General features: G+C 43.6%; 2 protein-coding genes across 3 annotated transcripts in view; one reads left to right on the forward strand and one right to left on the reverse strand.

Annotated features, from left to right (window-relative positions):
* nr1h5 (nuclear receptor subfamily 1, group H, member 5) overlaps nucleotides 1-9,441 on the forward strand; it is a 14,478-nt gene extending 5,037 nt beyond the window's left edge. For both annotated transcript variants that reach the window (XM_048240247.1, XM_048240248.1), the window contains exons 3-11: nucleotides 1,509-1,868; nucleotides 2,464-2,604; nucleotides 6,050-6,195; nucleotides 6,775-6,870; nucleotides 6,975-7,071; nucleotides 7,355-7,471; nucleotides 8,020-8,097; nucleotides 8,327-8,440; nucleotides 9,046-9,441. In XM_048240247.1, the coding sequence (XP_048096204.1) occupies nucleotides 1,509-1,868; nucleotides 2,464-2,604; nucleotides 6,050-6,195; nucleotides 6,775-6,870; nucleotides 6,975-7,071; nucleotides 7,355-7,471; nucleotides 8,020-8,097; nucleotides 8,327-8,440; nucleotides 9,046-9,251 (1,355 nt within the window). In that variant the 3' untranslated portion in view covers nucleotides 9,252-9,441. The remainder of the gene's footprint in view (nucleotides 1-1,508; nucleotides 1,869-2,463; nucleotides 2,605-6,049; nucleotides 6,196-6,774; nucleotides 6,871-6,974; nucleotides 7,072-7,354; nucleotides 7,472-8,019; nucleotides 8,098-8,326; nucleotides 8,441-9,045) is intronic.
* Nucleotides 9,442-10,188: 747 nt separating this feature from the next.
* Nucleotides 10,189-26,488, reverse strand: brpf3b (bromodomain and PHD finger containing, 3b). The gene is given in 16 exon segments (XM_048242218.1): nucleotides 10,189-11,537; nucleotides 11,978-12,132; nucleotides 12,880-12,974; nucleotides 13,405-13,499; nucleotides 13,678-13,759; nucleotides 14,017-14,622; nucleotides 16,693-16,992; nucleotides 17,853-18,165; nucleotides 19,489-19,617; nucleotides 19,900-20,031; nucleotides 22,807-22,963; nucleotides 23,389-23,831; nucleotides 23,833-23,994; nucleotides 23,996-24,045; nucleotides 24,048-24,961; nucleotides 26,036-26,488. Coding segments are annotated over 15 exon segments (3,777 nt in total). The 5' UTR covers nucleotides 24,922-24,961; nucleotides 26,036-26,488; the 3' UTR covers nucleotides 10,189-11,353.
* Nucleotides 26,489-26,642: the final 154 nt, after the last annotated feature.

Raw genomic sequence — 26,642 nt, forward strand, 5'->3', positions numbered from 1 at the left:
AACGTTTACAAACAGACATGAGCACAGGGTCTCTCTCTCTCTCTCTCTCTCTCTCTCTCTCTCTCTCTCTCTCTCTCTCTCTCTCTCACACACACACACACACACACACACACACACACACACACACATACATACACTTAGGCACTATCACACTCAATTGCTCACACACACACACTTGCATACGCACGTAGCTTGAGAGCAGGGCTGTGTGTTTTGCTAGGACAGAAAACATCTGTGAGGGACAGAATAAGTGTTAGGGAGAGAGGGAGAGAGGGACAAAGGAGAGGAGAAGATGCACCGTTGCAAAGGGAGTGTGGATGCATTGATGGATAGATGTAGAAGAGGGACAATAGTGCTGAGAGAGAGAGAGAGAGAGAGAGAGAGAGAGAGAGAGAGAGAGAGAGAGAGAGAGAGAGAGAGTGGAAAAATACCATTAAGTAAAAAACATGTGAGAAATACTTCAATACTTACCAAATCAGTTCTGGGGGGATCATTAAAACTAAAAGGTCATCTGAAGGCATTTGAAAGAGATTACATAGCTTACTAGGATATCTTGTGGTATTGACAGTAATCCCAAATAAACAGCGCTCTGTGTGTCCTCTTATGTACCTAATGGAGGCACGTTTCCTTCTTTATGATCGTCCCATAGTCTCAGTGCTATTAAATCATGCACTATAATTTGACATCTGGATCAATCAATGCATTATATCAGCCTTCATCTCTGGGCTGCTGTCTGTGGCCTGGACTGCAGTGACTAGACTAATGCCTGTGACGGAGTGCAGTGATGGGAGAACCACATTGATCCCCTTGTGCTTGCGAGGGCCTGGAAACCTCTGAATGACACCTTCCTTCGCCATGCAGATGTTTGTCAGAAGTCCGTCCAGCGGTGACATGTGTTCCCCCAGTGGAGATGTGGCTCTCAGAGTGCAGCCCTGCTCCAAGCTCCTATCCCCAAACGGCCAGAGATGCCTGTCAGGCTCCATTCATTTCAGATTACCCCCTAACACACCTTGCCGACGCGCGACGCCCGCGCCACGCACGCGACGCCACGCCGCCACAAGTACGCGCGCATCGCACATCCACATCCACATCCACATCCACACACACACACACACACACACACACACACACACACACACATACACACAGAGAGAGAGAGAGAAATAGAGAAAAAGAGAGAGAAAAGGAAAGCGAGGACTATGAAAGAAAAATAAAACCATAAACAACCTCTCTAACCTCTCAGCTGCATCCTGTTTCCAAAGTCAAATTTTGTTCACAAGGTCTCGCTCCCCACTTTTTTTATTAGGTCCCCAAAGGACCATAACAGACATTAAATAAGGCATGAATCACGCAAAGGGCTTCGGACAGGGATCAACATTCCTGAAATGCAGTTGGACTCTAAACCAGTGTGACTGTTGATAAATAGCATTTGTCTTCCTCCGCTTGGGGTCCGGCTGGCCTTCACATCTCAGTTCTGCCCCCCCCCCCTACCCTCCCTCCCCCCGCAGATGTCCTTGTGGATCCGCTGGGTTACTCTTTCCAGGAGTCCGAGCTCCAGGCTCCGTTTCCGTTCGGCCAGCAGCAGTACAACCCCGTCAACGTCCAGTTCTCCGTCTACGGTCCTCCGGCCACCCAGCCCTGCAGCATGCCCTACTCCTGCAGCCCCCAGGGCCCCGACTTCAGCTGTGACCCCGAGCTGGAGGTGGTGCCGTCCCAGGGACGGGCCATGCTGGCTGGGCACCCCCTGATGAAGAGGCCCCGGCTGGGCCCAGGGGCTCGGGTGAGGGGCCAGGATGAGCTGTGTGTGGTGTGTGGGGACAAGGCCTCAGGGTACCACTACAATGCCCTCACCTGCGAGGGGTGCAAAGGTCAGACACAACATGGTGTGACGGTCATTTTGTCAGTCATAATAGACAGAACATTAAGGGTTAAGGGTTGCCTATAAAAAGTACTGGTATTCACCACCCTGGATATTTTCCCATTTATAAAAGCAATAAAAGGGGAAAATATCCAAAGGGGTGAAATCTTTTTTATAGGCACTGTATATGAGTATTTGCTTGTGCAATTGCAAACTTTGTGTTTTACACTGCAGAGCTACACTGGAAAACCATATTTCCCGTATTTTGAGATTTATGAAGATGCATCGCTTATTAGAGTAATGTCAAACAATCAAGATAATGTTTCCCTAACTGAACATAATGTTGCATAAGGCCTCAGGGTACCACTGCAACATCCTCACCTATGAGGGGGGCAAACGTTAGCCACAAAATGGTGTGACAGTCATTTCGTCAGTCATAATAGTCAGACCATTACGTGAGTTGTGTGAGTAATAAAGTAATATCAAACTCAACTGTCTTACCTATGTTTAGATAATGTGCTCCTGCCTGAAGCTAATGTTGCGTTAAGCACACAAACATGAGCTTGACCACTGAGTGGGTGTCCTCCTGTGGCCTGTGTGTGTAGGCTTCTTCAGGCGCAGCGTAACCAAGAAGGCGGTGTACCGCTGCAAGAGTGGTGGGGCCTGCGAGATGGACATGTACATGCGCCGGAAGTGCCAGGACTGCCGGCTGAGGAAGTGCCGCGCCGTGGGCATGCTGGCTGAGTGTGAGTGGGGGGGGGGTGGGTGGGCTGGTTTTGTTGGTTGGCTAGGACCAGGGATGGGCAGTATTTATGATACATGAATATGAATATGTATTTCAAATACAAAATAGTGGTTTGTATTTTATTGGGTTAAAGAAAATGACCTAATTTTTGCATCAAAATACTTTATAGGTGTGTATTTTTGGTAGTGGGAAATACTGGCAAAATTTTTTGGTAAAACCAATACGTTTGGCGAAGTGATGATATCATAAAAGTACAAAACAATGAATGTAGCCTCTGACTGGTGCTGACCTAGTCATTTGCCCATTTGTGGGCAGAGAAAAGCTGTTGCTCTCAAACACTGTCCATTTAAGTCAGTGTACTGATGAAGCAATAGATTCAATAGACAGATATTTTATTTGATATTTTATAAAAAAAAAAAAAAAACATTTTGATGTATTTTTGCCCATCTCTGGCTGTTACCAGATGAGGAAAAGTTTGTCAGCAGAGACTGAGTGACCGACACTTTATGTTTTTTATCCGCCATAAACAGCTTCATAAACTGAGTCCGCTAATCCTAGTCATTACCTGCTTTAGTGCTGTATGCCCAGGAGCATGGCATTTCATTGGCCCTGTAAACTGTAGAGATTGTGAGCACCGGCACGGGTAGGTTCTTATAATGTTCTCATTGTGATGCAAATGAACAGATCCACCTCCACTGAGAACCATGTTTACTGCTTTCCATAATGTCCCCCATTTTCTCGACAAGAAGGTGCATACTGTACATGATGGAGGATAAATATAGCCTACCTTCTATTAAAAAGATGCAACTCGGTCTAAGAATAGGCACATCTCGGCAGTTGGCCTATAAGGAAGAATAACTCTATGTTGTTGAATCACTTTTTCAGTGAAGGTCTCAAGAGTTTTCAATAAATAACTGCAACTGAACGTCAGCTCACTGGATGCTGAAAGACCAAAAACATCTTAAATGGGAACGTTAGAGGTGGAAAGACAGTTACAGTGGGGGAAATAAGCACTGAACATGTCACCATTTTTTTCAGTAAGCATATTTCCAATGAGGCTATTCACATTTTTTCACCAGACATTAGTATTAACTCAGGAATCACACATATAAAGAAATCCAAAAGTAAAGTTATGTGTAATAAAGTGAAATGAAACAGGAAAAAGAAAAAGTAAGAACCAGCTGAAATCTGTTAGTTGTTAGAAAGTAGTTATACCTCCTATCTGTGCAAATAAATATTATTTAGGGTCAGTACATCTTGATGGGCTATAAACGGCTTTTTTGTTACTAAGGTGTCACACAAGAAACATCTCATGATGGGCAGAAGCAAATCTCTCCCAAGACTTTCACAACTTTATTGCTGCAAACATATCAATGGAACTGGTTACAGATATATTTCCAACCACCCCCACACAGGGGCTCCTTGCATGATTCCTGACAAAGGAGTCAGAAGGATAGTCAAAAGAGTAGCCCAAGTGCCAAGGACCACTCGGAGAAAGCTCCAGAAAGACTTGGAGGCAGCAGGTACAATTGTTACAGAGAAAATCATAGGCAATGCACTCCATTGCCATGGCCTCTATGCACGCTCACCCCTCACAACTCCATTACTGAAGAAAAACATGTTGAAGCTTGTTTAAAGTTTGCTACACAACTTTTGTACAAGCCGGCAAAATATTGAGAGAATGTAGTCTGGTCAGACAAGAGCAAAATGTAACTTTTTGCCTGTCATTCTACGCACCATGTTTGGAGGAGAAATGGCACTGCACATCACCCTAAAATACTATTCCAACAGTGAAGTTTGGAGGTGGAGGTATCATGATTGGAGTGATTTTTGAGGATGATGAGGATGAGACATTTGTAGACCTTCCAGCTGGACAATGATCCAAAGCATACAGCAAAGGAAACTGGTTTCAGAGAAAAAAAATCAAGCCCATGACCTAAATCCAATTGAACATGTGGGGAAGGAACTATAGATCAGAATTCACAAGAGGGCCCCCTGGAGTCTTCAAGATAAAGACCATCTGTTTAGAAGAATGGACCAAAATCACACCTGAATACTGCGACTGATTAGTTTCTTCATACAGGAAATGTCATGAAGCTGACATTACAAACCACAAAGTATTTTACAATACTTTTTTCCTGTGTCTTTTTTTATGTGTAGATGAGTGAGTGAGACTGAGATGAGTAAGTGAATAGCCTCATTGGAAATACAGTTTTTCTTGATTGCTTTGACCTGCTTAAAGAAACTGGGATCCACTTGGTATTCATTAACACCTTTTTTGGGCAGCAGACCTCATCTCTTGCAAATGTGCTCACACATTTTCATTGGGTTCACACATTTCTCACACCCTTTTGCAAAATAGTTAACACAGATGTCATTCAAAGACCCTAAACTCTATTGGTTTCCCTGTGCTAAACAAAAGGAAAACATCTATTTACAAGTAATAGAGATTCCTTGCATACGTCTGAGTCTCATACACCTGTGTGAAACTCCTTTGCACAATTCTTCAATCAGCAATCATTCATTATCAATAAGAGATACCATGTCTGTTCTGTGTTGCTATTTGCAAGTATGGATCTAGGCAGAAAGTAGTGTACTCTACTGCCTATTTGGTGAAGAAAAAAATACAAAAGGTGTTTACTGTCAGTCTATTTCAGTGAAAAATGTAGTTCAATGAAATGTCTCTTGTCCAGGTGCTTACTGTAGGTCTTACATGTCAATGACAGTTACATCTTGAGAAGAATGAATACAATTCATTTTTATTCAACACATTTAGTCTTTTTACAGTTTTTCTGATACCAGAAAAAATAGAAAAAATGGAACAGACATAGCAAAAATGAAGGCTGAAACTCCTGGCATTTTGAGGCCGGTGTTTTGCATTTTGTTGTGCAGTGTGTACTGATTGATTGAAAGCGAACAGTGATTTGACTTCAAGTTGTGTTGTTTGAAGGCAAAATTGGCTTTTTCTGTGTGTTTTAAATGTTTTGAGAGTGTTACATGTGTCATTTTGGCCAGAGTGATTCTGTTTAGACCTGTGTGTTAACTGTTTTGACAATGTGATGTCAGAGTTGACGCAAGCATTAAAGCGATCAAGAAAAAAAATGTAATTGTTTTGATGTCAGAGTTGACACAAGCATTAAAGTGATTGAGAAAAACTGTAATATTTACTGAAAACAATGTTAACACGTTCAATACTTATTTCCCCCACTGTACTGTATATATTTCAATATTTCTATTAAACCCAGTGAGAAATAGTACACACACACACACGCACATATATTATGAGAGAGCAAGTGAGAGTGTGTGTGTGAGAGAGAAAGAGGGAGAGAAAGAAAAAGAGAGGGAGAGAGAATGAAAGAGAGAGTGAGAGAGGTAGAGAGAGAAAGAAAGAGAGAGTGAGAGAGAGAAGGCAGTGCTGTTGACCCCTGTCTGTGGCTCCTCCTCAGGTCTGCTGACAGAGGTGCAGTGCCAGTCGAAGAGGCTGAGGAAGGGCAGCAAGCACAAGGGAGGTCTGGGCTCCAGCCACGCCGCCGAGGAGGACGACAGCTCCGAGGGACGCGCGGTCAGCTCCACCAGCAGACTAGCAGCACGGGTACAGACACAGCCACACACTCTTCTCCTGATGTGACGTGTTTGTGTGTGTGTGTGTGTGTGTGTGTGTGTGTATGTGTGCTGTGTGTTCATGCATGTATGTGTGTGTGTGTGTGTGTGTGTGTGTGTACAAGTGTATGTGTTGATGCTGGCAAGTCTTCATTCTTTTCAGGTTGTTACTGGGTTTTCAACCCCTCTCCTCGTCCCCAGTTGCTCCACCTGTCTGTGTGTTCTGAAATCCTTTAATCACAGAACGGAGCATTCTGTTCTCAGTTCTGTAGAAATGGTGGAGAGGCCCAGTATTCTCCAGGAGCTATATGAAGTTTATGTATCTATATGAGCAGTATGTTTTACATTTACATTCATTTAGCAGACACTTTTATCCAAAGCAACTTGGATATGTCAATTATAAGGGCCACTGTCCCCGGAGCAACTCGGGGTTAAGTGGCTTTCTCAAGGGCACAATGGTGGAAGTCAGATATTGAGTCTAAATTTCTGGCTACTGCATGCTAGCCTGTCCATTGTGAATGTCTATTTGGAGTGATGTTGTATGATTCAAATTAAAATCATATGTCTGCAGGTGCCCTCTGGGTTATCAAGAGACCAGAAGTGTATACTAGACAGAATTGTAGAGTCCCATCGTCGGTACAGGACGCAAGATAATGTGCAATATAGGGTAGGTAATCAACTTACATCACTATTATCACATTTATAACATTATCATGATTCAGCTTTGGTCTTAGACTTTTTAAAGCAGCACAGACGTATACCTTTGTGCAGGTATCGGAGTGGCTGAGCATGGGACATGGGGACAAAATGAGTGATCTGACCTCTTCTCAGTGTCAGAGGCTCCTCCTGTTCCTCAAGAGTGTACCTGGTAAGTAAAGAACCACTCATAGTTCATTACATGCTTTTTGGTACCTCACCAACAGATGTAAGTAACAAAGCTGTATATATTATCTATAGTGCTTATTGCCAATGAGTCACAAAGTGCTTAGGAGATAGTAAGCTACAAAAGAAAAAGGCAGGATAGGGAGACAAAACTCATGGCCCTAGTACATAAGAACATATGGAGTATATAACATATTTAATGATACAAATAAATGAATAAATGGCGGTGTTAACATACATTTGTTACATGTGTTATGTGGTGTGTTCAGGGTTTGAGTTACTGGACTGTACAGACCAGAACACACTTCTTTGCGATGCCTCTGTTGAGGTCATGTTTCTGCTTGCTGCACAGCAGTTCACAGAGAACCCGTCAACTCGCAATGCAGGTTTGTATTCCTGTTTCTTTATTTGAATGGGGAGATTCAGTTTCATTCAGCACAACAAGGACCTCTGTTTTGTCTCTTACTTGTGGTCCCTTTGACTGGAATCCATGACCAGGGTCAGACAATGGGTTTGCAATGGGTCTGTGCTGGCAGGGATATTGGCCCGCACTGGACAAGGGGCGGCTTGGGGAGGACAAATAACAACTTTAGAACTGGAGTATGTCTTCTATTTAAATGTCAAGGAGGCAGCATGTTGCATTTGCACAGAATTAAATCCAGGAGACTGGACTTGGTGTGAAAATATTGATTTGCTCATAGACGATTGTTTTGTACAAAAACGAAATAATTTCACATTTTCAAACAATATCACCAGTTTGCTGTAGTGTCTCTGACTGCCCCCAGTGGACTAAAAGTATTATGCAGAAGAACTACAAGCCATGCTGCTTGAATTCTCATGAAGTGTATAAGAATATATTATAATATATGGGACACTTTTACAAATGTATAGATAATACTCATACTGATGGGATTTCTCCCTGCTCTTTATCCAGTGAACATCAACATCTCAAACCATGGTTGGATGAAGGTCATAGAGTCCAAAGACATGGTGAGGAATGATGCTGTCTCAGGTAAGACAACTCTTCATATATCCCAATGCCTTTTGAACACTCTGCAGATAAGATTTTTGTGGAGGATCTAATAAGTTAGAAGACAATGCTATTTACATTGTGAGACATTCCAGAAAACCAATCAGAGTTTCTCATAATGCCTGTTAATATAACAAGCATTGGTGGTCATATCTGTCTTTGTTATCACATTACTTCATATTTATTCTTTGTTTACTTGTCTGAACATCAGGGGCCAGTGAGGACTTGCTTGCACCAGTTCTGAACTTCTTCCACAGCATGGCATCTTTAGGAGTCACAGAGGCCGAGTATGCACTGCTCATGGCCATATCAATCCTGTGCTCAGGTGAGCAGATTTTTGCAACATTACTCTGTGGTGCTCGTGAAAATACAGTAAGTGTGTATACACGTGTTACACATTTGCATCTAGCTGCCTGCATATGAGAAACTCATTTGCAACATGACTGCGTATGGTGCAGTGGGAGTGCAACTTCCCCCACCCTGCCACAAACAGTATCTGTGACCACGATCCCAGCACCTGGCGTCTCAGTGATGTGGTCGCAGTGCACCGTTATTATCGCAGACTAGGCCTACATACAGGCTCGTAGGGTGGGGGGCTACTGCCCCCCACACTTGCTGTTCACACTGCTCGACTGAAGCAAAAGTAAACTTGAGGTATTATTGGCAGTATCAAACTGCTTTCACATTGGCTTGTTCCTGTTCAGTTTAAATCCTCTCACCCTAGTACTTGCCTGTGCATGCAGTTATTAACTCAGAGACACTGCATTCAGTATAGTATTAGAACATCCAGTGGCACGTAATGTGATGTGACAGTTTTACATATTTCATATTGTTACATATCTCAACTATCACTATTTCAGCAGCACATTTCTGTGACAACAGGGTAATCACACTTGTCTTGTGTTTTCTCTCCCGGGGCTATGGGAGTAGACAGGCCTCTACTGCAGGCGGTGGATCGTGTGGAGAGCCTCCAGGAGCTTGTTCTCGACCTGCTGTCTCGACTCTGCTCCAACCAGGGCCCAGGTCGCGACCCCCGACATTTCGCCAGGCTGCTGGGAAGGCTGACCGAGCTACAGACGCTCTGCCACAACCATCTTACCATGCTGCAACAGCAAAGCTGGCATATGCAGCCATGAGTGGGAGGGAGACAGACAGAGGGATAATAAGAGAATTTGGGAAGGAGAATGAAAGAATCTTTGTGTGAATCTTTGTGTGTACTGTACATAAAAAAACTATTTCCAGTCAAAACGTATACTTAGAGTATTTTATAAAGTATCTTTCAAATCAGTTTAGCGGGCATGTTTTTTTTTATTGTTGTGATGAGTATGTGACTTGAATAAAAACTTATTTTCAACAATTTCCATTCATTTTAATCGTTTATGCTCTGCTGCATCTGTCACACATATGGACTTCATAGTTGGGTTGATTGAAAACCAACCCACCCTCACTGTAGTTAACCAGTAACAATCTAGATCCAATGCAATTACTCATTATTTACAAAGAGGTAGAGGTTAACCTGGTCGAGGATGTTCCCATGAGGTTCAATGTTATGTTGCAAAAATGTCTATTTAACTGTGAAACACTTACATTGGCAAACACTCCCATGGTCTCCGGATTGTTCTGTTTAACATTTACCTATACTCTTAAAACGAATGTGTTGAAAACAACACAACACATTTGTTTTAAGAGTGTACTGAGCAGATGCTATGATGAAACTTAGTGGGAACGATGTGTCCATTTTATCAGTAGACTCAGAACATACGGGATCATGGTGTCTTTGTTCTACATCTACAAGGTTAAGTTACAGAAAAGCAGTTATTTGGCTTAGGATCCTCTAGCACTCTGACTAGGCTACTTGAATACTGCTGCTGCAAGTAAAGGTCATGAGTGTGTAAGGTGGTAGTCTACTGATTTAGAATAGTCTTTTGGAGAATGTGATCCAAACAGCTGTCTAATGAAAGGAGACTATTTCAGCACCATTTTCACTTGAAACTCAAACTCAAAATGAAACCCAAAATGAATATCCAAACCAAGTTTGATGTTCAGCATAAAAAAAGGACAGGTACAAAGCAAAAGTTTTCAATATAACATTTATTTCCCTCAACATGAGAAAATACTGTTTGACCGGTTATTTGGCAAGTAGGTAAAATCTGCAGTTTGTACAAGCTTAAAATTGCTCTGGGGCTCCATAGTATAAACAGGATCTAGAACTCAGGGAACTTTCTACAATAAATACAATTTGTGTGCTTCTGGGTGGAGGGGACTTTGAACAGGATGTGGAAAAGAAAAAAAACAAAAACACATTGGGAGACCCTACCGTATTACTCTTTCACAAATCTTAACATCACTACCTCACAGTCACAATCTCACTTTGGTTGTTTGTCTTTATAACCCTATTCAATAGTTTATCTTAAATAACAATTTCATCTCAAATCTTCAACCAATATATAATTTTATTTCTCTATTCTTTTTCTTTTAAAACGGTCCATAAATAAATTACATTTCTGTGTATCAAAAAAAATGAGAATATATATTTTACCATAGACTGTGTGTGTGCGCTGGTGCAGGTACACATACCAAGTGTATAGATGTCTATACACAAGCTAAAATACACTTTGTAGCAAGTCAGTTAAATTGATTTTTTTACACATATGTACACGTTTCTTCATACCTTCAGGTAATTGAATTGATTTGCAAAATGAGCGCAAAATTAAATTAGATCTCATATGGTATAAACAGACGTATATACATGAGTGTCTTTACAATATACAAAGTGGTTTTTGTAAAACGTCAAAAAGTAAAAAGCTACAATAAGAAAATGGCAGTGATCCTTTCAATGCTCGCGTGACTTACTGTCCATACTCTTAAAAACAAGGGGGCCTCTCTGGCAAATAAAATAACAGCTCCCGCCCAATCTTCAGACGTGATCAACACCATCCCCAAACACATGAATGAATGCAGAAGAAAATGTCAAATAAAACAAAAAACCCCATCATCCATAAAAACATTCCCCTTCCCCACAGTACTGTCCGACCATCATACCCAGTAAAGCGGACAATCCTTCACAACCAGTCTCTTTCACTGCAGACACAAAACAGAACAGGGAAGCATTAAAGGCATGTTGGCGATGTTTGATTTGTTTGTTTTCTTGTTGTTTCCAACACTATGGGCCGGAATTGATGGCAGCAATTATGGCTAAGGGTTCTCTGCAGCTTCTCTCAGCACTCCTCTCGGGGGTCTAGAGGTAATTGGAGGCGACAAAGCCGTGGTCGCCGCGCACGCGACTCTGGTGCATCATGGCGCGGTTGTAGGCCACCTGAACGGACTTTCGGATGCTGGTCTTGCGGCCCTCCATCATGCGCAGCTTGTCGCCAGTGTCATCCATGCCCAGGGGGATCAACTTGTCTCGTGGCAGCCATTGCCTGCAAGAGCACAGGAGGAGGGTCAGTGGTCGGTGGCACCACCAGGGGAAAACAGAGCGAACACAAAAGGAGAGGGAGAGGGAGAGGTGTGGGAGGCTCCGTGGAGTGGTCCTCCATGACAAAGGAATATATGAAATATAAAAAGATATAGAGAAAGTAACAAACGATCACAGAAACATCAAATATTAAACAGAGCCATATTAAGAGATCTGTAAATGTGTAACACACAAAAGCTATCAGCATGCTGCTTGCATTCACCTGTAAACAAAGGAGGGTTCAAAATGCAGAAGCCAAAAACCCCATTTCTCTACTAATAAATCAGTAAAACAGACCAAATGTGTTTTAAAATGTGTACCGACCTCCCCCTCTTAAATAATTCAGGGATCTTAGCATAGAAGCAGAGCTCTGCACACCCCTCACTTCTCCTCCAATCGTCTTACCAGGTCCTCTTGTTGTCAAAGAAGAGCACCAAGTAGAGCCGCTCCCCGGCCTCCTCCTGCCTGGCCTCTCCCAGGCGGAGCACGTCCAGCGGGGGCACGGGGATGGGCACCCCGTTATGCAGCAGGCCCTCCTGGGGCATGTCTGGGTCAATGATCTGCAGAGACATGATTCACCATGATTGACCATGCTTCACCAGTGATTCAGCTGTCTGTGAGGATTTATTGACGGAGTCAAAGATTCATTTCTGACAGCACTGCTGGGATGTTGGGCAAATTAGGGAAAAACAATAACAACAACAACAAAAGGATGAAAAAAAAAAAATATATATAGATCTTGATCGAGGTGATTGAAGTTAGGATTGAGGCACAATGACATACTGGAATGGCTAGTTTGTTATTTGATTTTGTTTAGGTTTTGTTTTCAAAACAGTAGTGACCTACTGGTTAGCGCTTCGGACTTGTAACTGGAGGGTTGCCGGTTCGAACCCCGACCAGTAGGCACAGCTGAAGTGCCCTTGAGCAAGGCACCTAACCCCTCACTGCTCCCCAAACGCCACTGTTGTTGCAGGCAGCTCACTGCGCCGGGATTAGTGTGTGGTGATGTCTCTACATTTATCCCAATCTGTAAATGTGAATCACTGTGTGTTCACTGTGTGCTGAGTGTGTTTCACTAATTCACGGATTGGGATAAATGCAGAGACCAAATTTCCCTCACAGGATCAAAAGATTATATATACCCCATTTTGATTTGGATGGAAATCACTGAAGGAACTATTTATGACTAATAAACAGACATTTCATGAAATTTGGTCTTTGGAAGACTTAATATGGTTTGGATGTACAGGATACCGATATCCAATTGTACTGTGACGCGTGAGGCAAATGAGTTTCAGGGCTCTCACCAGTGCAGGATAAGAGGGATAGCCTCGACACTTCGCCCACACCAGATCTAGAGGCTCTAACTCGCCACTGTTTTCACAGGAAAGCACATCACCACCTGGAAAGGCCAAACAGCAAATCAGTGTTCCAAGGTTAACATGATGAGAACATGTCCCGAGTGTCTACTTGAGTATGTGCCCATGTACACATCCCTGGAAGTGAGTTACACCATTTAGACTACAGCTCCCTTTCAGCTACAGGTTAGCTACAGGCGAACTGGAATAACCAGTGAATTATGCTAAGCTAGGCTAACACTGTCAAACTGGGTTATTGCAAGCAATGAGAAGAGAATGGTATATGCATCTTCTTATTTAACTCTGAGGTAGATGGCAAATAATTTCCCCCAAAAATGGTGTGTTCCTTTAACACCTCACGGATAAACAAAAGATTGCGTTCTAACTACTGAATTGATAAACACAAATGGAAAATAAAGTGTGTTAGTAAATGTTTTGAAATTAGTTGCGTCTTCTGGGAGGACTTGCTCTAACCTGCTCCAGTGTAGTCCGCGTCTCCGTTCACTGTGTCCAGGAAGGGCACTTTGGACAGGGCCGGCTTCCCTCGGCTCTTCTTAGGTGGTGATGCACTACGGATGTAGAAAAAAACTTTAATGGAGAACCAAATCAACTACGCCCTCTCATATCGAAATATACAGCTATGCTCTCTGTAACCAACTCGGAAACATAGCAGGAATGAAACAGAGAAACAAGAAAAAGCACCATTGCTGATCCTGTCTTTATCTGTGTAAGATGGAAGGTGCTTACATTTCCCTGGGTATCGTTGGAGACGAGCTGGATTCAGAGTCTGAGCCGCCATCTTTGTGCTTTTTGAAACCATTTGTGAGACCTGAGGAGGATCTTGTTGAGGTTAATGTACATTTCTATACTTTCAACAAGACATACAAATGCAAATCTACTAGTCCACCACTGGGGTTCATAGGCATTACAGCAAGTGGGTGACAAATCAGAGGATGTTTATATATGCTCTCCACAAAGTAGACAAAGCAAATAAAAACAAGTGACAGGGAAAGTGAGACACAATGAAGGTAGTGTGTGTGTGTGTGTGTGTGTGTGTGTGTGTGTGTGTGTGTCAGAACCACTGACCTGCCTCTGGCGTGCGTTGAGGTGATGCGTCTCGGTGGCGTTCTGGGCTGCTGCCTCGACTCCGAGGCCGCCGCTTGGGAGGCGGGGGTGAGGGAGGGGTGGGGGCAGGAGGGGGTTTGGTTGGGGTCGTGGGCACTGAAGTCAGAGGTGGGGGGGTCTGAAGGCAGTTTGAGGGGCTGATTGAGTCTGTACCTCCGTTTTGCAGCTGATTGTCTTTCTCTTTCTCCTTCTGCAGCTTGGCTCCGTTTTTGGCCTTTTTGAAAAGGACAGAAGTCCGGCGGCCCACCCCAACCGTGACCCGGGGGGGCGTGGTTGTTTCGGGGGAAGAGACCCCGTTGACCAACCCAGGACCTTTGTCCGGTGTCTGGGGTGGCGTCTTGAGAGACTCCTCCTCTTTGGTGCAGTTCTTAGTGATCGCCGGGGGCGTCACTGGCGTGTCTGAGCTCTCGCTGTTCAGCTTCAGGCGTTTGTTCGGACGGCTAAGGGTCCTGGGCTCTGTCGTCATCGGCCGCAGGGTGGGCGGGTCCTGCGGGGCGTCATCCCGTGGAGGGGGGTGGGCCAATCCTGAGGGCTCCAGGGTTGGAGGGGGAGTGCACTTGGAATCCTCTGATTGAGGTAAAAATGGAGGAAGCTTGAAATCAAATTCTATGTTTCTATACTCCATATACTACACATAGCAGCATAACATATTGCAGAATAATATTATTCTGCAATATCTGCAACCATAGCAAGATGTCAAACACCTTTCCACTTTCAATCACTCACTTTCATCTCAACATTGTCAAAATATTTGAACACAACCATTAGATCACACAGCAAATGAAATAGAACCCTTTACTTTGAGGTTACGGTATCCTGTACATTCAAACCATATTAAGTCTTCCAAAGACTAAATTTCATGAAATGTCTGTTTATTAGTCATTAATAGTTCCTTCACTGAGAGGCTTGTTTTTTTTCTGAATTTCCATCCAAATCAAAATGGGTATAAGTATATATACTCTTTTGATCAGTGGCAGACCGTCAGGGCCTTCAAGGCCTTCTCTGAAGGCTTAACTATTTTCGACGACGAATGAAAAATAATAGTGTCTTTAATAACATTTTACTTTACCATTTATTATTCACTTCTTCTTCTCCTTCCCGATCGTTCTCGACTAGGCTAAACATATCCTACCGCTGTCCCCTATATTTGATTGACAGATTGTGTGAACAAATAGTGAGGGCGTGCGATACATTTTTATCCAATCGTGTGTCTTCCCTTGTTAAGGCCCGCATCAGGCCTTCACATGGAATCACTGCGTTTTCGGTACCTAAGCAACCATTAGAAATCATATGTTTGGATTCGGGTTGATTGATGGCTACATCTGACTGATTAGCCAATCAAATCGACCTATTATGGCGAGGAAGGCAGGTCTGACTACAGCTGGACCTGCAATGTTTGAAAAGAATACCCGGAACCGTTCATCACGAATTTTAACGCTATCTATTTGACTTGAGGAATTTCGTGAGCATCTTCTGTCAGTCAGACTGACATTTACTGGAAAAGTACATGTCACACTGGCATGGCTTTGGTTATAGCTATGGACAGTATATTGACCGTTTTTGTTTAAAAAAATATATATTGATAAGCCTTCATTAAGCAAAATTATATCATGTAAAGTTACAGTGTCAACTGGACTACATGTTAGCAAGATGCACATAATGTCAGCTAGCTCTGCACGTAGCTGGTCAGTAGCCTATGCAGGAATTGGTAAGTTTTGTTTCATGTTTATTTGATAACATAGACTTGTAATACAGTACATGCTTGTAATCTGGCCCTTTTCTTTATAAAAAGTGTTTTTGTGTTGTATGCTAACTTGAAGTTGTGTGTGAGTTGATGTGGCTTTGGTGAAGCTGTCTGGATCGGCATCTATGTGAAAATTGTCATTTGCCTTGGTTTCCTGCCCTGCTATAGTCTGACTATTAATATATCTGTGTTTTGTGGACATTATTGGTGAAATCAATGGCGTGGCCATCAGACATTATGAAATAGGCAACAAGCAGTAGTAGCAGCATAGGGCAATACTTTTTCTGACTTTTATGTTTAATATCATGGTGGTGTGCTGAGAAATTTTCTTAGCATTTTTTCTGTTGAGACACTTTCTCATAAATACATTTGGCAAACACTGTAGGATAGCCTACTGTAGTTCCACATTAGCTTTTGAGTAATCAGAGCAGCAGCACAACCTAAAACAGTTGCACTGTAACGTTAACGTTAAAGCTACAGCTAAGTAGGAGAGCCCTACAAACAGTTTGCTGATGTCAGATTAAACTATATCCGATAGCCTATTTGATAAATATTTCAAAATAGTCTGCACAAACCCATACTTGAGCGCACTTGGTGTTCACTTTCAATATGACATGGACTAAATTGCACGTCTTCACCAGACAGTAGCAGGCAGCAGATTAATGAATATGGGTGATAAATAAGTAGCCTAGCCTAGCAGCCTATTCACTTTGATAAGGATGATGGTCGGGTGCTACAGCGGCGCTCGGGGAGCAGTGAGGGGTTAGGTGCCTTGCTCAAGGGCACTTCAGTCGTTCATACTGGTCGGGGTTCGAACTGGCAACGCTCCGGTTACAAGTCCGAAGCCCAAACCAGTAGGCCACGGCTAGGGGGGGAAGCATCAAAGCTCTCACCTTTATCTGATCCAGACAGTGTGTGGTCTCCCTCTTTCTCCCCCTCCTCCTCCTCGTCCAGCTCATTGTCATCGTCGTCCTCGTCCTCCTCTTTGATTTCCCCGTTAAGCATGTGGCGTGTGGAGGGCTGGCCCTGGCGAAAGCGCACGTTGTGGATCTCGCGGCGCAGCAGGCGAACGCGGCGTGTACGCGCTCCACTCGTGCGCATGGACGTCACCATGTCCAGCTTGTCCAGGAGCTCGCGCAGCTGCTCCTCGGCCGACATGTGCACACGGTTCTCCGGCTCCAGCAGAGAGTCCACTGCAGAGGGCAGGACAGCACAACACACCAATGACCACACAGAACAGATACAAACCCTACAGGCATACAATGGCATACAACTTGGCATAGTCATGGCATACAATTTGGCCACTGTGCACACCAATAAAGGAACAGAAAAAACTAAAACAAATACAGACCAGCTGTCTAGTATTCAACTGTCCACTGTCTTTGCAAAGGGTTTCAGCCAGAACCTGACTCTAATCAGTGATGTCTGGGGATTAAAATGGTAGGTTATGTAGGTAAGATCACACATCCTCTTGGACTATCAGAGTAGAAAAATCAGTATTATCAATGTATTCATCTATTTCAATTAACACAGTGTTACAGCTTGAGTACAAATGTGCATAAGGGACTGGACACAGCACAGAGACCCCTGGACCACACAGAAGACCTTTGACACTCAAAACATGAGTGGAGCATGATTTTTCAACACGATTACTCAGTGATTTTGGAAACAATCATCAATTTCTTAACCTTAAAAAATTAACAGTGTATTAAAAAGATTTTTCAAGATATTTCAAACAAATACAAGATCATGTATACAACTTGATGATTAATTGATTATTTTGATTCGAGTTCATGCTCCCATGGAATTGACTGTAAGGTAACTCTACACCCCATTCCCACCGTCAGAGAATTTTGCAGCTCTGGCATTTGGCTTTCACAGTACTCCCCCAATGTCAGCATTTTCTCACAGAAATTTCACACCTTTCCACCGAAACGGCACATTTTGCTGCTGAAACGGCTCACTTTAGTGAGAACTGTTCCACCTCTGTTGTGTGTGTGTGTGTGAGTGTGTGTGAGAAAGTGTGAGTGTGAGGTGTGAGGGGGCCACTCACCGTCCTCCCAGGTGCAGCGGTAGTAGTCTGTCTTCTGCGGAGACTCCTGCAGGTGCATGCCCGTGGCGGGGTCCAAGCCCGCGTTCTGTGCCTGTCTCTGAGCCTGCCGCAGAATGGCGCCCCCTAGGTCTCGCAGACGCACTGCGGCCCGGTGGAAGAAGGTGTCCTTGTTGTTGTATGTGAGGCAGTTGGAGATCATCAGGTTGAAGTCCACCTCCATGTCAGCAATGGTGTGGTATTTGTGGGCCTCCAACTTGGAGTGCATGGTGGAGAAGTCCATTGGATGAGAGATAAACTCCAGGTAGTCAGGGACCTGAGACAAAATTATAAATAAGTAACATTTTCCTAGAACATGGGCAATTTTTAAGAGCTAATACAAATGCTGACTACAGTTAGTCTTGATAAGAAATTATAACCAACAATATATTATTTACCATCATAGCAAAACCAATAACGCATTGTCAATATCAGTGTGGCAGCAACTCCATCAGACTAATAAACATTGATTACAGCCAGCTAGTGTTTAATGACAACATTTCAACACCCTTCAGACAGAGCTGAGGGCTGTGCTATGAAGCGAGGCTACTGGCTTCCCCGATGACCTTGGGGAAGCGGCTTACCTCTAAAAGAATGCAACAAAAGCATGTATTGTTTCAAAAGTGCTGTGTTCTTTTGAGATCTTTTGACTGCGGTTACTCCTGAAGTTAACAGGAAAAGCCAGTAATCTTGCATCGTAGCATAGCTCTGAGCAAAAAGGGCAATCATCCCAGTAGTGATCTAGTATCGGAACTCCCCCCATTACCGTCGGTCCCGTATTTCCGCCGTCTTGCGTGTATGTGTCACTTAATATCCATTTCTATACAAACCAAGACGGCGGATTCCTAAAGAAACGCAAGCACCCACACCATAGGTGTATCTAAATTAGCTATGTACCAAAAATTACATTTTACCGTGACTCGAAGAGCTGTAAACAGTGTTGTAAGGCTGCGTGACAAATCCGCTTGGAGCTCCAGTGGAATTTTAATTTCATGACGAGAATTCAAGGTCTAACTGTTCATGTGCCATTGAAATGGCGTAAATAGGCGACCCACCAGGCCAGGACTAACCTCTGAGCGTGGTAAACAAAATCGGATATTTCAGGCAGCAAAAGCCCCAGTAAGAACTAAACCAGATTTGGTTCAAATCTACACACCTATGGCTACTGAAAAATTTAAGGTTCATTTATTCATTTAAATGTTATTTTTAAGCATTAAAAACATAATTGTTTTAGAAGTTTCGAACGAAAGCGGTGGTAATTGGAGGCGTTACGATAGTATCTTCACCTCACTGCACAAATGCAATACATTTTCCTTATTCAGTTTGCATCCTATTTGTGCTGTGTATTTGTATAGTGTTTAATGTTTATCCCCTCTAACTAAGGTGCTGCCTTTCTTGGCCAGGGCTCAGTTGGAAAAGAGATCTGTCTCAACGTGTCTACCCTGGTTAAACAAAGGATAAATACAAAATAAAAATAAATAAATAAATAAAATAAGACAATAAGCAAATGTGCAAAACGCAACAAACGTGCAGATGAACAGAACACAGACAGACAGGACCCATAAACAAACAGCAGTGGCGGGCTGGCGGCCCCACTGACCTCCTTGAGGCTGACGGGCTCGGCAAAGATGTGTCCCGTGTCCTTCTCCTCCAGCTGCTCCAGCGCCGAGCGCAGCAGCACCAGAGACGGGGTCAGCTGCATCTCCATGGCAGCCTGGTGCACCTTCACCTGAGGGTTGAGAGGTCATGGAAAGGTCAAACCAACAAACTTGAGGGTATGAGTGTTCTTGACAAGTCCTGTGGGAGGGTGTGAGTGGTACATTACCCTCAGCAAAAAATATAGATATATTCTAATTTCTAGTATTTTCCATGATCATTATTATCACCGCATATTTTGGCCACTCAACCTTTCAGCTGCCACACTTTTTAGGCTGATAGTTGCATGCATGCAATAATGTTGGTGGTACAGTTTCCCAGGTTTCTTCAGTGTGTGTGTGTGCGAATGTGGTACCTGTTCCCTCTTTAGCTTCTCCCTCTTGCGGATGAGCTCCACCAACAGTCTGGCTCTCTCCAGGTCGTGCCTCAGTTTCTGCCAGTATTTCCTCTCCTCCCGCACAGCGCTCACCTTCTCATCTGGTTCCTTCTGGAATACATGTACAAGCACACTCATTTATACAGATCACATACATGAACTGGGTCTTCATGGTCTTACAAACTAAACATGGGCAAACACGTTTATGATATTGCTCATACTCTGAAACAAGGGGGAAAACAAACAAGGATTCTATTAGGGCTGCAGCTATCGATTCTTTTTTAAATCGAGTATTCTAGTCATTATTTCATTGATTAATCGGATAAAAAAATAACTTTGCATTATTAAGTGCAATTTATTAACATGCACAACAAATGTCATGCTGTAAACTAGCCTTAGTCACTTCAAAGTAAAGTAATATATCTGTTTTATGTAGATTTGTGCATTTGCCATTAAAAGGTGCCATGTGTAATGTCTGCCAAAAAATCAATTCATACTCCACATTCCATAAAAGATGGGGCAGTATACCTCCAGAAAGTGAGTTTGTCTACCCTAGAGTAACAACCGAGACACGTGTATAGAGCTGCACAGTCCCGCCCACAGCCAAAATGCGGTTAGGTGCCGGATGTAAGGTTCCCATTCATTTGTCCCATTGACGTTGGGAAAAATCCGTATCTAAAGAGTTTTACAGCATGTCTTGGGCTAACCAGCTACGGCATAACTCATAAGCATACAACATATCATTTCGAGTGAAAAAACGAAGAGAAAATCAAAAAAAGTCAAAGGTACAAGACTGTACATATTTTCATTTCCGATCGAAGGAACTACTCATCCCATAAACCACCGCGCCTCACTGAATAATATAGGCAAAATCGCCGCGATTTATTTTGCCATTTAAACCATTTCCAACTTAGCCTGGCTAGCGCCACCACTTCTCAATGAGACGTGGTCTGGGAACCAAACGTTCATTTTCTCGTATTTGAAAAAAATGCCCAGATCCGTTTATTGGGTGCCACGGATGTCTATCAAATGCGTCTGTGCATAGCTCATCATCGTCTTGCTTTCCCCCCTGTTCTGTGATTGGTTCCCTATCTCAGGCGAAAATTTGCTCCATGGTCTCCAGGCTGCCTTAGCAGCGTGAATCAAATCGTGCGCAAGGCAGCATGGGAACACCCAGGCTATTTCCAACTGGCGACAGCACGCGAACCCTTTCCTCCAAACAGTGATTTTTATATAGTGAATGTGCAGTTATTTCAGAAGTAATCCTGTAAATAATTGTGTTTTGATATTGAATTTTATATTTATCATTGTGTATTTTATATTAGCGGTTAACGTTAGCAACATGGTGCAGTGCTTCGTTCGTACCTGACCTTACCTGACTGTCATCCTATGCTGATGCATGGACCGGTGCATGGTCTGCTCTTGGACCACCATATTCAGTTTATTAATTTGCCGTGAATTATTACACAAAATGTTCATTAAATGCACGAAGAAGTATTCCTAGGTTAATGATTGATATGAATCATACAGTATGAAGGCTACAGTAGCCTAGTTAATGTTAACTAGCAGCATTAACGTTACCAACCTGCCTGCTTAACTCACCACAACTTTGTAGGTCTTGTCCCTCATGCTGGCCCTTACAAAACCCACAAGCTGACTCTCGGACACACAACAGTCAATAATGTGACCCGATTTAAAGTGGCTTTCACCTCTTTGGACACTGACTAAAACATAATATATTTCATACCTGTGTTGCAGCATGTAGGCTAATGTTAGCTGCATTATGTAATGACATACAATGTCGGAAATGCTAAAGGTTAGCCTGTCGGCTACCTGAAAAGTTTGAGTGTTTGAACTAACATTTACAGTGGCGGTTATGTTACCCGCATACTGCCTCCCATGGCCAAAACTGGTATTATGACACTTGTCGGGCTGTGGCTAGTAATTTAGCATGCTAATTCAAGTTGATATCTCTTCAGCACTATACCAGAGCCCGTCTCCCTTATTAGACATTCTCTGACTATACCTTGTCATTTTTTTAATGACATCATCGCCCTTATTTCCTCTCATTCTTTTGATGCGTGTAGCTCATTTTTTGGATATTTTTACCTAAATTCTTACACATGGCACCTTTAACCATTAACTTCCCTTACGAAAAAATAACTGCAGTTACATTACACACTGTGTGTGTGTGTGTGTGTGTGTGTGATGAGTTTTTTGGTGTATTGCTCACTAGCAATTTTACATGAATTAGTTTACTACTTATCATATCGACTCACAACATTAGGCTACAGCCGCTACAAATACTGTATGTTCTAACTAGTCTAACTATTAAATCAGCTAACATCAATGTTTACGTTGCCTTGTGTCTATTCTTGGCGAGCTGGTGTTAACCACGGGATCAGATACTGAATCATCGTGCTGTTGTGGTACGCCAGTTCTGCTTTGCAGTAGACACATTGCACCTTGTCTTCTTTTCTAAGTTTAAAATGATCCCAAAACTTTGGGCATTCTCTGCCTTTTAAGGACATTTTTTTGGCTCTCCATCATTGCACCAACTTAATTCTGAAAGTGGTGTGCGCATCAGTAATAACAGTACATGTGAAACAATAATCCCCGAGCTGAGCAGACCACATTACAAGTGATAGGAATTAAGACAAAGCCTCGAGGCAGAAAATCTGCCTCAAATTAAATTAAATCTAATTATTCGAGTTACTCAAGTAATTGTTTCAGTCCTAGATTCTGTTCATTAGTTATCCAATGTGTTGATAAAAATATGCTACATTCCTTAATACTTCAGCAACATACCTGATATAACTTTGTCTTGGATTGTATGGTCCATCACTAACAGAATATTTCAGTACACACTACCAACAACCAACTGACCTGTTCTGCATTTCTCTGAGACTGAAGATTAGAATGCAGTCGACGAATCAAAGGCACCCCATTGCGTGACTGACGTTTCAGTAACCAATAGTTGTGAAGTCTCTGTAGGAACTGGTTCTTTCTCTGGATGATGATTCCTTTACATACTTTGTTCAACCTGTGACAAATTTCAGTGATAGTCAATACAGTCAAAAAACAAACAAACAAAAAAAAAAAACAGTATGTGTTATGCCTAATCAAATGAAGGAATGCATTAAACACACATTTAACAGGCACGCAAACCAAATACCAAACATTCATCATGCTAGGGGGCACTCATTTTCATGCACCACAGTGCATGGTAATTGGACTTAAGAGAGTCCAATAAAAGCATGAGTGTGTTCTATTTTCTTTTGTCCACCAATGGTGCTTGCAAATTTCTCATGTGTGTATTCTTTTCTTGCCAGGCTATATGTCAGTCACTCAGTGAAGTCTAAACCTGCACTATAATCATGTAATAACAAGTGTCTAGAAAATGAATATGATGCATTATTGCAGTTATACTTTACTCTTTCAATAAAGAGACATATTATGGCAGCTGACCTGTGGCTGGGAATCTGGGACACGGTGACCAGAGGCGTGACCACTTTCTTGGCAGCCACCTCCTGGTTCTTCTTCCCTTTCTTCTTCTGCTGCTGCTGTTTGGACTCCTTCTTCCCGCCCTTCTTCTGCTTCTTCAGGTGCGGGGCCTGCGTGTAGGCGCTGCACCCACGCTTCACCCGGTTCCCCAGCACCCTCCCTGACTCCTCGTCGTCTGACGCCTGTCTGTCGTGCGCTGGCGGTGAGTGCGCATCGCAGAACGCCGTCTTTTTGACGGAGAAGGTGGTGCCGTTGACAGTGGTCTCGCGCACCGGGTCGATCTTCATGAAGAGGCCGGCGCGCTGCGCACACGTCACGTGGAACGCTGTATAGCAGTTGGCCTTGTGACACTGGATGGAGGCACCGCGCCCTTTCTGCTTGCACAGGTAGCAGGTGAGCTTCCAGCGGCGCCGGCGGGATGTTGTCCACGCCCTCCACGGGCTCCAGGAAGACCGTGTTGGCGAAGCACACCTCGGGGATCCAGATGGCGCAGACCACGTGTGCCCAGCGCCCGTCGCTGGTCTGCTTGAAGGCGCCGCCGCGGTTGGGGCAGAGCACACAGTCGATGGGGACGGCAGGGAGACTGCAGGCAGCAGCGGCACAGCCACTGGCCCTCGGGATGTAGGGCACGCCGTAGCACTCCTGGTGCACGGCCAGGTTGCAGATGTCGCAGAAGAGGATCACGTTGCTGTTGAGGCACTCGTCGTCCAGGCACACGCAGCAGAAGGCGTCCTCGTCAATGGTGCTCTGTGCCGATGCCTGGCTTCGTGACTCCAGGAAGGACTCCTTCTCCAGCCGGTCCATCAGCAGCTCGAAGATGTCCGGCGACACCGCCGTCTGGTTGTCCGAGGAGCGTTTGTCGTTCACCATCTCCAACCATGCCATGTCCTCATCATCCATGTCGTACTCTGCGTCGGCTTCCAGCTCCTCCACTGACTTCTCGATGTAGCGGTAGTAGGCGGTGGGCAGCGGGGTGGCCTCGACAGGGGAGAAGGTGTCCATTTCACGGAAAGTGGGTTCAGGGAGCTGGCTGGGGCCATGGGGCTGCGTGTGTGACTGAGCATGAGTGCTGTTGTTCTGGGACGCAGCGGAGGATGAGAGTGAGTGCTTACTGTCTTTCCTGCGGCCTTTGTTTCCTGTTGGTTTGCGTCCGGGAGTCGCCACGGCGACCGGGGCAGGCTGCTCACTGTTCTCCTTGTTGCTGTTGCACTCTGCGATATCCTGGGCTGTCATCTCGTCCTCGGTGATGACCGGCAGTGGGTCACAGATGTTAATGCGGTGAAGGCGTCCATCTAGGTCCACCTCCACCATCTTCTGCGATTGGGCATAGGTCAGCGTCTCCCGAGCTGGAGACACCTTAATGTTGCTGTAGGGGGATGACGGACGTTGCTGACTGGCCCCTCGGCTCCCCGGTCCTGCCCCCCGGACAGCTGCATCTGCCCGCTGCCTGCCTCCCAAACCCCCGGCTGGGTTTCCCCTCCTGCGTGGCCTTCTCATGGGCCCCTGACCACACACCTGTCTGTGCCTCTACCAACACCTGCACAAAATAAAAAGGTACAACATGTAATTCACTACATGCTGAAAAAGTATTCAGTCCTTAAGTGACAATAGCATTCCTATCACACACAAACCCCACATTTCTTAGAGGCCTTCAAAGAAGGAAATAAGCGGAGACTGTGTTAAATGTGTACAATATTTTGACATTTTTTTTACCGTTTAGAAGCAACATATAATATCACTTAATAATATTATAATAATAATAATATAATAATATTCTGTGCCAAATAACTATTCATTTGTGGGCACAATATCTGATCACTTTGTAAGGAAAGTTCCTAAGTAAATGGCTAAGAACATAAGACACTCGGTACTTCTATGTTTTTGAAAAATACACATGGCCTACATCGCTAAATCGGATGCTAAATTGAACTGACACTAAGATCCCTCATTGGTTTTATGTTGTGGATTCACAGTCCCACGTGTGTTCACTAAATCACGGACAAATAAGAAGTCTGTTCCTTTAAATTTATGGCGCGCTCGTTTTAAGAAGCGGAAGCGGTCACGGATCAGCCGGGTATCTGCAAATATTCCACTTTATAGCCTCGAAAAGACTATACATCTCTTCTAAACCGGTTCTTAAATACCCACGTCGAAAACATTAACGTCTAATATGACATTTCGGTAGTCACACTTTCGAGACTACATTTTACAGTTCGCAGCTGCTAAATGTAACTTGTTACCTAACTAGATAGCCATCACTTGACCAACGTTTGATTGATGCGCGTCTTCTATGCCAACTTTTGTCTGTCTGCCATCAAACGTTAAACTGAATCCTACTTCTGGTACCATTACCATGTAATTTCAAGAAAAGCACAATTATGTTTGCATAAATCGGATATACAACGACTCGTAAAAGTTTTAGCTAGCAGACTTAGCTCAAGTTAGTTGGGAATGCAACCTTTTATATGATGAATGTGCTGAAAAGCTAGCTAACCAAGTAGCACAGCTACCTACACTCGTTTACCAATCCAATCAGTATTATTCTCTTGTTAAACGTGCAGAACAATCTGCTGTAGGTTTAAGGAGTGGCATAGGCAAATAATATACTCACCGTTTTCATCCAAATTAGCTGTAAATCAACTTTGTTCTCGATAGCAAACTAGCTGATTATTTTCAAAACGGTGGATAGCTTTCCCCTTTTAGCTAACAGCGGCGTATCTGCATACAATCAACCATTCGGCGCCTACTTTTCTGTATAGCCAACGTCAAAAACGCAGTAGTAAAACATGTATCAACACATACTGTCCAATATATATTTCCAACAGGACTGGCACTTTAATTTGCTCCCCGATTTGAAGTTCACTTTTCGGATCAAGGCGAAACTCAAATTGTGTTTTTATTTTTGCTATTCTTGGAGGCGGGGCTAACATTAGCCTGTTAGCCAGGTCAGTGGGGGTAGGAACCCTAGACCTACTTTGAATTCAATAAAATAATCGAAGATTAGTCAATACAACTCCTTCCATAGAGCACGATGTTAAACCACAAATCGGTGTCGCTATTTAAATGACTCTTCCAGTTACATAACTGTTAATAATTACTGTTCACATTTCTCTGAAACTAGACATCCAATTTCAGTAGAACTTTACCAGACGGGCTCTGACTTTACCAACTGACTCCATAGATAACCAATCATCATTCTGCATATAAGCATGGAGCCA

Source organism: Alosa alosa, chromosome 4 (assembly GCF_017589495.1).
Source record: "Alosa alosa isolate M-15738 ecotype Scorff River chromosome 4, AALO_Geno_1.1, whole genome shotgun sequence".
NCBI classification, from domain to species: Eukaryota; Metazoa; Chordata; class Actinopteri; order Clupeiformes; family Clupeidae; genus Alosa; species Alosa alosa.